The sequence below is a fragment of the Emys orbicularis genome, chromosome 2, assembly GCF_028017835.1.
Source record: "Emys orbicularis isolate rEmyOrb1 chromosome 2, rEmyOrb1.hap1, whole genome shotgun sequence".
In the NCBI taxonomy this organism is placed as follows: domain Eukaryota; kingdom Metazoa; phylum Chordata; order Testudines; family Emydidae; genus Emys; species Emys orbicularis.
In genome coordinates, this window is record NC_088684.1 from 106,483,624 (window position 1) to 106,498,072 (window position 14,449).

The 14,449-nt window shown below is 38.8% G+C and overlaps 1 protein-coding gene across 2 annotated transcripts in view; it reads right to left on the bottom strand.

Annotated features, from left to right (window-relative positions):
• The window catches only part of CARMIL1 (capping protein regulator and myosin 1 linker 1), a 142,946-nt gene extending 142,182 nt beyond the window's left edge, over positions 1-764 (bottom strand). For both annotated transcript variants that reach the window (XM_065398768.1, XM_065398769.1), the window contains exon 1: positions 661-764. In XM_065398768.1, the coding sequence (XP_065254840.1) occupies positions 661-749 (89 nt within the window). In that variant the 5' untranslated portion in view covers positions 750-764. The remainder of the gene's footprint in view (positions 1-660) is intronic.
• Positions 765-14,449: the final 13,685 nt, after the last annotated feature.

Sequence of the window (14,449 nt, forward strand, 5' to 3'; positions counted from 1 at the left end):
AAGATGAAATACTGAAGCAGAGTAGAAAATACAGACAAATTTCTGAGGACAAGTGAGAAAGACAGCAGTACAGTTGTTTTGCTGAAGGTATATGATTTAACAACTGGGCTCCCAAAAGTTGACGTTTGAAAAATGATGAATGTCATAGTCCTCCCTCCACTCCCCAATTGGCTTTTAGCCATGGATAAGGGCCTGGAAAGAACTAGCCAACATCACAGTTGTTTAGGGACAACCATTAGGGAAAAGAAGTTACTGAAAACAAAGGGCTGGACCCTCAAGTGTGCCAAAGATCTGTGAAGTGAGGGGGCAAAAAAAGATGACCTTAAGGCACCATTAGGCCCTCTTCCAATCCCTGGAACTGGAGAGATGAGTCTGGCACCCAGTCTCTCAAATGGCTGTTAGGTCACTGGGAATCTCCAAAATACAGCATGCTCCAGCCATGCCTGCCTCTACGCAGACTTCACACTAGTTAACGATTCTTCCGTATTACTACAAAGGAGCTCAAGTGAGGGTCAGGCCCTGGCCCAAAACGTTTCTTACATCTAAGGTATGTTCCTAATGAAAGGTGAGGACCAGAGGGCAGGGAACAGTGGCTAGTCAGCCTACCTGAATGATCTGGTGAGCTATATGCATTACAGGTGTCCAAAAATGAGTACCTACACTGGAGACAGACCAGGGAATATTTTCCTGAGGCACGTTCCAATGTGTGCCATCACTTCATTCACATCTTCTGATGAAGCCATCTTCATGGAAATGCTGCATTTCTCTGTTTCAACAATCAGCTACATAAAATATAGATCAGAAAAAAATATAAGCACTGTAGAATTAATTTCCAGTTAAAGAAATCTTTTGAACAACAACACTGGTCTACAATTTTTGAGAAGTCGTCTGCTTCAGAGTTAAAATGTGCTATTTATTATGTATTTTGATGTGCTGAATTCAAATATGACAATTAAAACAACTGATTGGCTACTGTTTCTAAGATATTTAAGTTTTTACATTTTACGTCTATGTATATTGTGTAGATAGAGTTTTAATCAAATTGTAAACCTAGGTCTTTTCATGTGTTTATGGTTGCTTTACATGATAATATTTCACCTGTCCTGTTTATGTAACACTTTAAAAATCAGCAAAAGGGTTATATAAATAAAATTTATTATGAAACAAAAAGCAAAAAACTATTCTGTACATAGTTTAGTCCTATTCAGTGTCTACTCGGCGCTTCTTGGCTTGTCTCTTATATTCATTAAATGGAGCATCTCTTGTCACTGTCCAGCAATAGTCTGCAAGCATTGATGGGCTCCATTTGCCCTGATAGCGTTTCTCCATTGTTGCAATGTCCTGGTGAAATCGCTCGCCATGCTCGTCACTCACTGCTCCGCAGTTCGGTGGAAAAAAATCTAGATGAGAGTGCAAAAAATGTATCTTTAGTGACATGTTGCAACCAAGGCTTTTGTATGCCTTGAGGAGGTTTTCCACCAACAACCTGTAGTTGTCTGCCTTGTGGTTTCCGAGAAAATTTATTGCCACAAACTGGAAGGCTTTCCATGCCGTCTTTTCCTTGCCACGCAGTGCATGGTCAAATGCATCATCTCGAAGAAGTTCACGAATCTGAGGACCAACAAAGACACCTTCAATGGCCTTGACAAAGTTCTTCATCAGACCCAGCTTGATGTGTAAGGGTGGTAACAAAATCTTCCTTGATTCAACAAGTGGTGGATGCTGAACACTTTTCGTCCCAGGCTCCAATGACTGTCGGAGTGGCCAATCTTTCTTGATGTAGTGGGAATCTCTTGCACGACTATCCCATTCGCAGAGAAAACAGCAGTACTTTGTGTATCCAGTCTGCAGACCAAGCAAGAGAGCAACAACCTTCAAATCGCCACAAAGCTGCCACTGATGTTGGTCATAGTTTATGCACCTCAAAAGTTGTTTCATGTTGTCATAGGTTTCCTTCATATGGACTGCATGACCAACTGGAATTGATGGCAAAACATTGCCATTATGCAGTAAAACAGCTTTAAGACTCGTCTTCGATGAATCAATGAACAGTCTCCACTCATCTGGATCGTGAACGATGTTGAGGGCTGCCATCACACCATCGATGTTGTTGCAGGCTACAAGATCACCTTCCATGAAGAAGAATGGGACAAGATCCTTTTGACGGTCACGGAACATGGAAACCCTAACATCACCTGCCAGGAGATTCCACTGCTGTAGTCTGGAGCCCAACAGCTCTGCCTTACTCTTGGGTAGTTCCAAATCCCCGACAAGGTCATTCAGTTCACCTTGTGTTATGAGGTGTGGTTCAGAGGAGGAGGATGGGAGAAAATGTGGGTCCTGTGACATTGATGGTTCAGGACCAGAAGTTTCATCCTCTTCCTCGTCTGACTCAAGTGAGAATGATTCTGGTGCATCAGGAACCGGCAGTCCTTCTCCGTGGGGTACTGGGCGTATAGCTGATGGAATGTTTGGATAATGCACAGTCCACTTTTTCTTCTTTGACACACCTTTCCCAACTGGAGGCACCATGCAGAAGTAACAATTGCTGGTATGATCTGTTGGCTCTCTCCAAATCATTGGCACTGCAAAAGGCAAAAGGCATAGATTTCCTTTTCCTGTTCAACCACTGGCGAAGATTTGTTGCACAAGTGTTGCAGCATATGTGTGGGGCCCACCTCTTGTCCTGATCTCCAATTTTGCACCCAAAATAAAGGTGATAGGCTTTCTTAACCATAGTGGTTATACTGCGCTTTTGTGATGCAAAAGTCACTTCACCACAAACATAGCAGAAGTTATCTGCACTGTTCACACAAGTACGAGGCATCTCTGCTCACTCTGGCTAAACAGAAATGTGTCCCTTTGCAAAATCAAACACTGACAAATAAGAGAGCACGACACTATGATTTCTAGAGCTGATATAGGGCAATTTGTTCAGCAGAGTGATGTAAGCTTCGTTATGATTGCATCATCCATGACTTCTAGGAATAACATGATGCAATTCATATCATGTACGATGCAATACCAGCTTCAGATTGCATCATTCATTGTTTTGCCTAAAAAGCAAGTACTGTCCAAACCCAGTCATAGATTTATTCATAGATCCAGTCAAAGATGTATTTTGGTCATTTCTGGTTTAAATTGAGATCCCTTCCCTTTATAACTCACTTATCCTCCGCCATTCCCAAGTCAAGGGTCGTATATACTGACCCAATAGCATATCTTGAAAACTAGAGCCAATCAACAATTTTAAGCATCATTTTCATTCTCAGTGACCCAGAATTAGTAAAGTTTGACTACATTTATTTCAGAAGCATTTTGGCTGTAGAGCAGTGTAATGGTTGAATGTTAAACATATGCTTATATACACATTGATTATTACAATGATGTGACAAATGCTCCAAGTAAGAACTACTCTCCAATACAGGAAGGAAGTTTATATTCAAAGTTTTCTTTTTCTTTAAGCCAAATATCTTCCACCATCACAGCATGAAAGTTTTAAAATGACCTGATCTCAACTGACAGGTTTCAGAGTGGTAGCCATGTTAGTCTGTATCCACAAAAAGAACAGGAGTGCTTGTGGCACCTTAGAGACTAACAAATTTATTTGAGCATAAACTTTTGTGGGCTAAAACCCACTTCATCGAATGCATGCAGTGGAAAATACAGTAGAAAGATATATATATATATATATACACACACAGAGAGAACATGAAACAATGGGTGTTACCATACACACTATAACAAGAGTGATCAGTAAGGTGAGCTATTACCAGAAGGAGAGAGAAAAAAACTTTTTGTAGTGGTAATCAAAATGGCCCATTTCCAGCAGTTGACAAGAAGGTGTGAGGAACAGTAGGGGGGAAAAATAAACATGAGGAAATAGTTTTACCTTTCCAGCACATCATCAAGGATCTACAACCTATACTGAAGGATGATCCATCACTCTCACAGATCTTGGGAAACAGGCCAGTCCTTGCTTACAGATAGTGAGTATTTGCTTCAGGATGGGGGGCTAACAACCACACACCACACAACAAAAACACTAACCCAGTCACCTATCCTAGCAACAAAGCCCATTGCCAACTCTGTCCACATATCTATTCAGGGGATACCATCATAGGACCTAATCACATCAGCCACACTATCAGAGGCTTGTTCTCCTGCACATCTACCAATGTGATATATGCCATCATGTGCCAGCAATGCCCCTCTGCCATGTACATTGGCCAAACCGGACAGTCTCTACGTAAAAGAATAAATGGACACAAATCAGACGTCAAGAATTATAACATTCAAAAACCAGTTGGAGAACACTTCAATCTCCTTGGCCACTCGATTACAGACCTAAAAGTCGCAATATTACAACAAAAAAACTTCAAAAACAGACTCCAGCGAGAGACTGCTGAATTGGAATTAATTTGCAAACTGGACACCATTAAATTAGGCTTGAATAAAGACTGGGAGTGGATGGGTCATTACACAAAGTAAAACTATTTCCCCATGTTTCCCCCCCCCCCCCCCCCCGCTACTGTTCCTCACACCTTCTTGTCAACTGCTGGAAATGGGCCATTTTGATTACCACTACAAAAAGTTTTTTTTTTCTCCTGCTGGTAATAGCTCACCTTAACTGATCAGACTCGTTATAGTGGGTAACACCCATTGATTCATGTTCTCTGTGTATATATATATATATATATATATATATATATATATATATATATATATATATATATCTTCCTACTGTATTTTCCACTGCATGCATCCAATGAAGTGGGTTTTAGCCCACGAAAGCTTATGCTCAAATAAATTTGTTAGTCTCTAAGGTGCCACAAGCACTCCTGTTCTTTTTTTATCTCAAATGAGACTTCCAAGCCAAAACTGAAAACTTTAGCAGGTGCTCTCTCCAATTTTAAAATGTGTTTCAGAGCTTAAGAAAAGTACAGCAAGGCAGAAAAATATGCAATACACGAAGCTTGCCTTCTTGAGCTTAAACAATAACTAAGTAATCAACGAGTATGATCCTCTGGAGACACTCAAGGATTCTGATCTGTGCCATTTACGTCTAACGTTAAGATAGTACCCTGACAGGAAGAAAATATCTTTGGCAGGCATAACAAACTGTATTATCGTGAGTTCAAACGATGTAGTGACTTGTTTAACCTAATAGCACTGTTGCATAGGAGATGTGGTGGGGGTGTTTTAAAACAAAAATGTGGTCTTCCTATTGAACTGTTTAAATCAGATAATGGCATTACCGACACATGAACTATTCAACAGCCTTTGGCTTTACCATTTGGCACCACATTATATCTTCCTCTACACAAGATAATCTTAGAAGATGTAATAATAGTCTAATGTGTATATGGTGACCCTCAAGCACTTTTTTCTACATTATTTTTTAATTCCTTTACAGGGATTTTAGACAACTGCTCTCAGGAGATGAGCAAATGGACAACTTGTTTCCCTATTATGCATACTATTCGCAGGGAGATTCATAGCCTCTGCTTTTGCTCCACAGGAAGCTGTCATTGAGTCAGCCAGTCTTCATCTACAGATCTAAATGCTTAAACATAATTAATGTAAGTATTGCTTAAACATATCAAAAGATTTAGGTAGCATGATATGCTGGATGAAAGCTAAATTTCCTCCCCCTCTTTCTGCCATTGAAGAGAGGCACTTTACTTGTGAACCCTGCATAAATGCCCCCCCCCCCACCCACACACACACAATCAGTTATCTGTTCTCTCATCATCTGCTCCTATTATAAATAGGATGGCACTTTTTCAAAAATACTGCTATTACATTTTAGCATCTTTCAAAAAAAACCTCAATCCCCCCAAAATAAAAACAACACAACATACACAGTTTGATAAGTGCCTCCTGATATCTACTTAAAGAAAAACATCTGCAGTTTTCCAAGAAAATGAGTACATAGAGAACTCAAAAAGCTAGATTGAAAACATCAAATGTTAAATATACAGTTCTACGGTGTTCAAATAAAAAGTCAGTAGCACCCTTTTCTAACAACCTCTTCAAAAACCAACACACAGAGGTATGATATTGTAACTTACATAGACTTTGATACAATTAGATTTGAGAACTCTGGACAAGATGCTCAACTTCCCTGCTGAAATTAAACTAATTCTGTGTATGCAGGTAGTTGTAGCTGTGTTGGTCCCAGGAAATTAGAGAAACAAGATGGCTGAGGTAATATATTTTATTGGACCAACTTCTGCTGGTGAGCGAGACAAGCTTTTGAGCCAAACAGAGCTCTTCAAGTCTTGTGTGTAATTTAAGCACCACTATTTGCCAGTGTTTCCCATAAAAATCCATAGACTTGCAGGGTATGATGGGATGAATAACCTCAGAACATCAATGTTCTTCGTTATTGCTGAGAAAAATATCACATTTTTATTACAAATGAAAACTTACATCCAATTAGTTCTGTTCCAGCTGAGTTATGAAAGGGATGCGTTTCTTATCTTCATCCCACCCACACATTTCATTCCTACACTTGACTTTTTAAATTACTATTATTATTGCTAGGCTTTACAAGCAGTGAGAACATAAGAATTCAAATGTTCACTGTGCTTACTAGATGAAAACCTCTACATTCAATAGTATTATCTGCTTGATCAGAATGAAGGTTTAAAACGAAGTAGAAAGTAAACGATTTCATTCTAATTAGAATACTCCTGGCACTACAGATCAGAACTTCACAATACTAAATCCTTTAGGTCTTGAAAGCACTCACCTGGCCTGGTTTACTGGAGGTTACTCCTTGGATTTCTAAGTAGCTGAAAGTTAGTTCTAGCTGTAATATACAACAAGTGCAGAACATAAATACCTTGTTTTCATTTTTAAACATTAACCAAAACATATGAAAATGCCACATTATTCACAAGTTAAGCAAGAGGAATGCATCCGGACTGATTAAACAAGAATGTTAATAGTAATTGTGTCTCAACTGTAATAACTTTATTGTGTACAGGTAAATATTTAGTACAGTATATTTGATTACATTTTATATTAAGGGTGTATTTCTAAATAACTTTTTATGGGTTAAAAATGACTAGTAGAAGTTTCAAGTCTGTTACCTGACTGAGTAGTATGCGTTATAAATAGTTCTAAGCGCATTAGTACAAAATGTTATCGATGTTTATAAGCAACTTCTTGACCTATTGTACTCTAACAGGTTAACCATTTATTAATCATTAATTAAACCTTTAGGAGCTATTTATAAAAGCACTCTTCATAAATGTGACCATTTATTTTATGGAAATAATACCTACACAGGCCTATAATAGCACATAAGACACTTTTTATCTAGAGTAATCTTCCTCACAGACTATCATGTTATAGTTTTCACCAGTGAGTAGATGGGCAGCACAGTTTAAAGCCATTCTGCTCTCACTCAGGATTTTAGGGTTAAAGGCTAAAATCCAATGAAAGTTTCTAATTATAACTCATCGCTTCTGTCCTCCAAAGACATGAGCAATAACCAAAAAAAGTTTGTACACCTCTACCCCGATATAACGCTGTCCTCGGGAGCCAAAAACATCTTACTGCGTTATAGGTGAAACCGCGTTATATCGAACTTGCTTTGATCCACCAGAGCGCGCAGCCCTGCCCCCCACCCCCCTCCCCGGAGCACTGCTTTACTGCCTTATATCCGAATTCGTGTTATATCGGGTCACATTATATCGGGGTAGAGGTGTATTCAGTTTAGTGAAAAAAAAATTTCCCCGTTTTTTGTTTTGTTTTGTTAAAAGTGATTTTTTGCAAAAGGGTGAACTTTCTTTCCAATCATTTAGCTGAAGAGAGGGACAAAGAATATACACCAAATTAGGAAACAATGTACAGCAGCATCATAGCATGAAGCAGCCTGGAAAACTACACTTACTGTTCATGAAAGGTACTCCTCAACCAGCAATGGAAATGTCCTTTATTTAGCCACAGAACAGATGCAGCCCAGGCAGTGGCAGTGCAAGCATTTCCTCATTGCTCACACCAAAGTATCTCATTTTGGCATGGAGAGATCACCTTGTAAGAAATTCATTCATTTTCGTGCCTATTCAGTTACTTCTCATCTGAGATTGCCAGTTAATATCAGTTTTTGTGATGTGGACATCTATCTACTGTATCTTCCTCTACATTCACATAGGTCAGCCAGTCATCAGTGATCACTAGTGACATACACTATATTCAAACCACACATTTAGAAGTGAAAGTCTCCATATCCCATTGCCAGTCCAATACCGAGTCACCCAGTTCCCTAGAACCTAGGAACATTTTAAGGGTCTATTTAACACATTTCACAGTCAGGAGCAGAGTGTACATCTATTTACCCAACAGACCATTATGGATCTTTTAGGAGCTACATCTAAGTTGTTCCTACTTTGCACATTATTTATCCAGCAGTCTCTGATGGCCCCAGTACAAGTATGTGTTGCATGTGTGTTAACTTAGTATATTCACACTAACCTAAAACAGCTCTTCAAAACAAACAAAAAGCTATACAGAAGCAACAGATTCAAAAAGCTGGTCCTGCAAAGAACGCTTTTTGAATATCAGTGTGCAATAGCTAGGTGTGGCAACACCTCTATAATTAAGATTGGGTTATTTTTTTTTCCACTTCAAAAAGGAATTCAATGGCGCGCACTTGGTGTGCGCGCGCACTTGGTGTGTGTGGGTGTGCGCGCGCGTGTGTGTGTGTGTAATACAATAAATCTTTCCAAAATGTATAACAAATAATTTGAGAGTCGAATTTTCCCAGATTGTCAAGTATACATGTTAACTTATGAATTAAAAATCATTAAAAGAGTTATTCGGTTAGCTAGCGGTATCCTATGAAGGATAAACACTATTCTGAGTGTTTCGCCTTTTTAGGATATCACTGGCTACCAGCCATCTGGGTTTGTTCACTTTCAAACTTTCCACATAGCTAAAACTCACTGCAAACTAGTACCAAATGTACATTTGGAATCTTGAACCATCAAACATATCAGACACCAGATACTTAATCTGTGCATTTATGTCAACATTCAATATTTGCTAATGTTGCTAAGTTTGTAATACAGAGTGTGTATGTGGTGTGTTTCCTTCTCTATTAGAGGGAAAAGACAGCTCCTTGTGAATGTGTGGAGTCTGTCACTATGTGTGGAAGTGTGCTGTGCTGCAAAGAGGAGTCCATAAAGACTACTGCAAAGAGGAGTCCATAACTTAACTTTTTTTGTGTTAGGCAAATGTCACATTTAACCAATCTTCATCTCTTTAATTATATTCATGTGCATAGAATAAAATTTCAATGTCAATTTTGTGAGCTGTTCAAGACGAGTTAATGCTTGGAATTCCATACAAAAGTAATACAGTAACCTCAATACTGAAGTTCTCAGGACATAGTAGATTTCACAAAGTTCCTTGAAGGAACCACGGCGTTGAGTGTTTGTAACCTTTCAATTCCTCTTTCAGAAGGTCTGTGTAAGGGAGAGATGTCTTCATATAGCAAAAATAAAGTCTTTTGCATCATTTGAGGAGTGGAGGGAAGGAAATATTTGATCAGCCATAAATAAAAGAAAAAGATTATAGCAATAAACTTAAACTGAAAATACAAATCAATTACATCCTCCTCCAGTCCACATTGCACTTTTCAGGACAAGTAAATTATCTACCACTTGCTCATAGTTATTGTATTAAATAATCACAGGTTATAATACTATCCCAGAAAAATGTCATATGTTCTCTTGATTTCATCTAGCAAAGGAGCATTGAGAGAGATGGAGTCACTGAGCTCATCAGCAACGTTAAGATCCTGTGCAGCTTTTAAAACTTTCTACGTTTTATGCTAGTAAAGAAAGATGCTCTCAACAAGCATACTGGCTATTGAAACAGAAAGAATCCAAATTCCAAAAGAAATTGTGTCTGTGAAGAGCTGCTTTCATTTGAAAACTATTTATCCATTTCACTTATCATCGATGCCACCACTTTCATTAGCCTAGAATACAGATTTTAGGCTTTGATTTATTTAAAAAAAAAAAAAAAAAAAGATACAGCACAATAAACCTCACAAGATATTATGAAATAAAGCCACCAAAAAGACATTTTTAAAAATGTTTCCAGTGCTAAATTAATACTATGGCTATTTCCATTGATTTTTTTTTGCCATTTCCATTCTCAGAACATTAACTGACACCGTTTCCACTTGACATGAAAATTTGCAGCCCTCATTTCTTTCCATAAACATTGGGGACACCAAAAGGAGAGTCTTAGCCTTCAGTACATGTTTTCAACCTGGATATGAGGGAGAGGAACACTTTCCAGCACCAGTGATTATCATTTGTTAATCTTTCTGTGTATATGTGCATAACTCAGCAGAACATGAACATCTGCCAAAAGAATGTTAATGGACTCTGGATGGGAGGAGAGATTATCTCCTGATTCAAAATCATCCTGCTCCACACAGAAATGTTTTGTTCCTCTGCCATGACAATCATTCCAAATTGTCATGGGACTGAAATAAGTATTTCATGGCCTTTATAAGGTAGGTTGGCAAAATGCCTCTCATAGCAAACTATGGTCTCCATGGAAAACAACAGCAACTGAAAACAGTAGGATTCAGATATCAGGGGTAGCCGTGTTAGTCTGTATCTACAAAAACAACAAGGAGTCTGGTGGCACCTTAAAGACTAACAGATTTATTTGGGCATAAGCTTTCGTGGGTAAAAACCTCACTTCTTCGGATGCATCCGAAGAAGTGAGGTTTTTACCCACGAAAGCTTATGCCCAAATAAATCTGTTAGTCTTTAAGGTGCCACCAGTAGGATTCAGAACACTCCAAACTCCAAATTAGAAATGATGTGGAGTGTTCTGAATCCTACTGGTGGCACCTTAAAGACTAACAGATTTATTTGGGCATAAGCTTTCGTGGGTAAAAACCTCACTTCTTCGGATGCATCCGAAGAAGTGAGGTTTTTACCCACGAAAGCTTATGCCCAAATAAATCTGTTAGTCTTTAAGGTGCCACCAGTAGGATTCAGAACACTCCACATCATTTCTAATTTGGAGTTTGAAATATAATCCCTTTTGAGATCAGAGAGACAACAATTTAGAATATGTCTATACTGTAATCAGAAGTATGATTGCAGTGTGGGTAGGCATACCTACACATTAGCTTAAATCTAGCAAGGATAGCTAAAATACAGTTAAGATGCAGTGACACAGGCTTCAGTGTGGGCTATACAAGCAAGTACTTGCGTTGATAGCCCATGCTGCCACACTTTCACTGATATTTTTTAGCCACACCAGCTAGATCAAACCTAGAGCAGGTATGTCTCCCCTAATTGCAATCTCACCCATCAACTGCAGTGTAGGCAATACCGATAGAGTAATGCCATCAACTTGTCTGGGAACTAACTCACCTAGATCCCATTAGGAGTCTTATGAACTGTGCAGTTACAACACCTCAAGTTATTTGTAATGCAATTCTTCACCCATGCACATTTTAAAAAGTCTAAGTTCTCCTTAATGTTTCATCTATGTGCTGACAAAACCATTAAAGAAGGCCATTATTGAAAAAGCATTTCTAACAACTTTACATAAAAATTACTACTCCAATCCTCAATCTCTTTTCAGATGTATAAGCACTGTCACCAGTAAGTTTACATCACTGCAATGCATGAATATGATGGCAAAACAGGTACTGAAATAAAACAAACTTACCTTGGTGGGAATGCGGGATGTCAACAAGAAGGCCCGACATGATGTAAGCACCTAAAAAATGGAGAGCAAAAGCAGTGTTTCACATCTACAGGGACAGCACTCAGAAATATTAGTGTCTTTGGTAAGAATCTTTCTTTACGAAGACTTTTACTGCTTCTCATAACTAAGTAATCCAAGGCATCAGATGAACAAGTGACTTGCACAAAGTCACACTGAGTCAGTGGTTGACTGTTTAAAAGACAGGCTTATATTTTCCAACAGATAAAAATGAGCAGAACTGAACAAGATAACTTCACAGACAATAAGGACACTAATTTCGGTCTTCTTTGGTGTCCCAGGGCCTGATCTTACAAACACTTACTACCCAGATGTAGTACTTATCTAAGTCAAATAATCCCATTGAAGCTTATGATAAGGATTGTTTGCAGGATCAGGCCATATAGACCTGATCCAGCTCTCACTGCAGTCAGTAAGAGTCTTTCCGTTGACTTAGATGGGAGCTGGATTAGTCTCTAATCTAGTAGACCAGTGCGAGGAGAATTCTGTGATCTGGTTTTCTGTAAATAGGCTACTATAGGAATCTTAATACCAGCTAGACAGAATATATTTAACTAAATTGAACAGTAACATCTGAATAATTCCATTCTTATGAAATTTTAAAAAGAAATCAATTTGAAAAGTGAAAACACCAGGAATGTAAAAATGCCAGTATTTGAGTGGAACACAAATAAGTCCAATGTATATAAAATATTAGCATTATGAGAGATTATGGACAAACATTTCCCTTCAGATAAACCCAGTGGATCTCTAAAGTAACAATGCATGTGTCTCCCACCGATGTCAATGGGAAAGAATTTCTGTGCAGGTAGGTAAAACGGAAAATTGGAGTTGAGATTGAACAGACAGATCAGAGAGAACACTAGCTTCGAGAGAAGATTCAATGTTAGTAAAGTTTTTAGACATTACCTCAAGGAGAAATACTATAGTATGAGCAACAAAAATACTTTCAAATTCCAATAGCACTTTCCATCCAATCGACCTTCAAGCACTTTACATAAACAGCAATAAGTTCGGCCTCACAATACGCCTATAGACGTAGGTAAGTCAAATGTACCAGATTTCTGTATTCATTTTCATTTCAGATGGAGAAACTGACCCACCTTGGGTCCAATGACTTGACCAAAGCCCCACCTCCAGTGAGTGGCAGAGCTAGTTATAGAATCCACATTTCTTAGATACAGTCTTGTACTTAAACCATTAGACTGGCATCTAACTTCAGATGAATAGCTTTAATAAAAACAAATAAAAAACCCCATTTTCTATGCATATTATGCTAGCATCAGCATGAGAGATGAACCAAATATCCAGAGCCAAACACCCCCCGAACTTTGAGAGTTTGAAATCCAGATCTGAACTTGGATCTATCTCTAGTGCAGCTAAGGTTGCCAACTAGGGATGTAAATAGTGGCTAAAAAAAGAAACCATTTAACCTATTGAAATTCAATCCATTAAATGGTTAAATGTTTAACGGGAAACTAGGGTGTGGGGGCGCTGCAGCCCCCCCCCGCCCCCCGACATTTTACATGGGGCACCACTGCCCTCGCCCCTCCCCCCCTCGTGTGCCCGGGATCCCGCTCCATCCAGGGGCGGCAGCGGAGTTTAATCATTAACTAGAACCGATAAGAATCAAGTTTATCAGTTAATCGGTTAAACTTTTACATCCCTATTGTCAACCCTCCAGGATTGTCCTGGAGTCTCCAGGAATTAAAGATTAAATCTTTAATTAAACATTGTGTCATGTGATGAAATCTCCAGGAATTCATTCAACCAAAGTTGGCAACTGTAAGCGCAGACCATGTGTGGAAGGCACTCATAGCAAGTGGCGGTAGACTCCAAATTATGCCAATTTACAGTAATCTACTACTTTTGACCATAGCAGACTGTACAACTCAGAGATATGAAGATAACTAACTTCATATAGCTCTCACAAAAACAACGAGGAGTCCTTGTGGCACCTTAGAGACTAACATTTATTTGGGCGTAAGCTTTCGTGGGCTAAACCCCACTTCATCAGATGCATGGAGTGGAAAATACAGAGGCAGGTATAAATACACAGCATATGAAAAGATGGGAGTTGTCTTACCAAGTGGAGAGTCAGTGCTAACAAGCCAATTGAATTAAGGTGGAAGTGGGCTATTCTCAACAGTTGACAAGAAGAGAGGAAAAATCACTTTGGTAGTACTAATGAGTTCAATGTAGTCAAGGTGGCCCATTTCAAACAGTTGACAAGAAGGTGTGAGTATCAGCAGGGGGAAATTAGTTTTTGTAGTGACCTATCCACTCCCAGTCTTTATTCAGGCCTAATTTGATGGTGTCCAGTTTGCAAATTAATTCCAGTTCTGTAGTTTCTCATTGGAGTCGGTTTCTGAAGATTTTTTGTTGAAGAATTGCCACTTTTAAGTCTCCTTTTGAGTGTGCAGGGAGGTTGAAGTGTTCTCCTACTGGTTTTTGAATGTTATAATTCTTGATGTAGGATTTGTGTCCATTTATTATTTGAGTAGAGACTGTCCGGTTTGGTCAATGTACATGGCAGAGGGGCATTGCTGGCACATGATGGCATATATCACATTGGAATAAATGGACACAAATCTGACATCAAGAATTATAACATTCTAAAACCAGTAGAACACTACTTCAATCTCCCTGGACACTCAAAGTGGCAATTCTT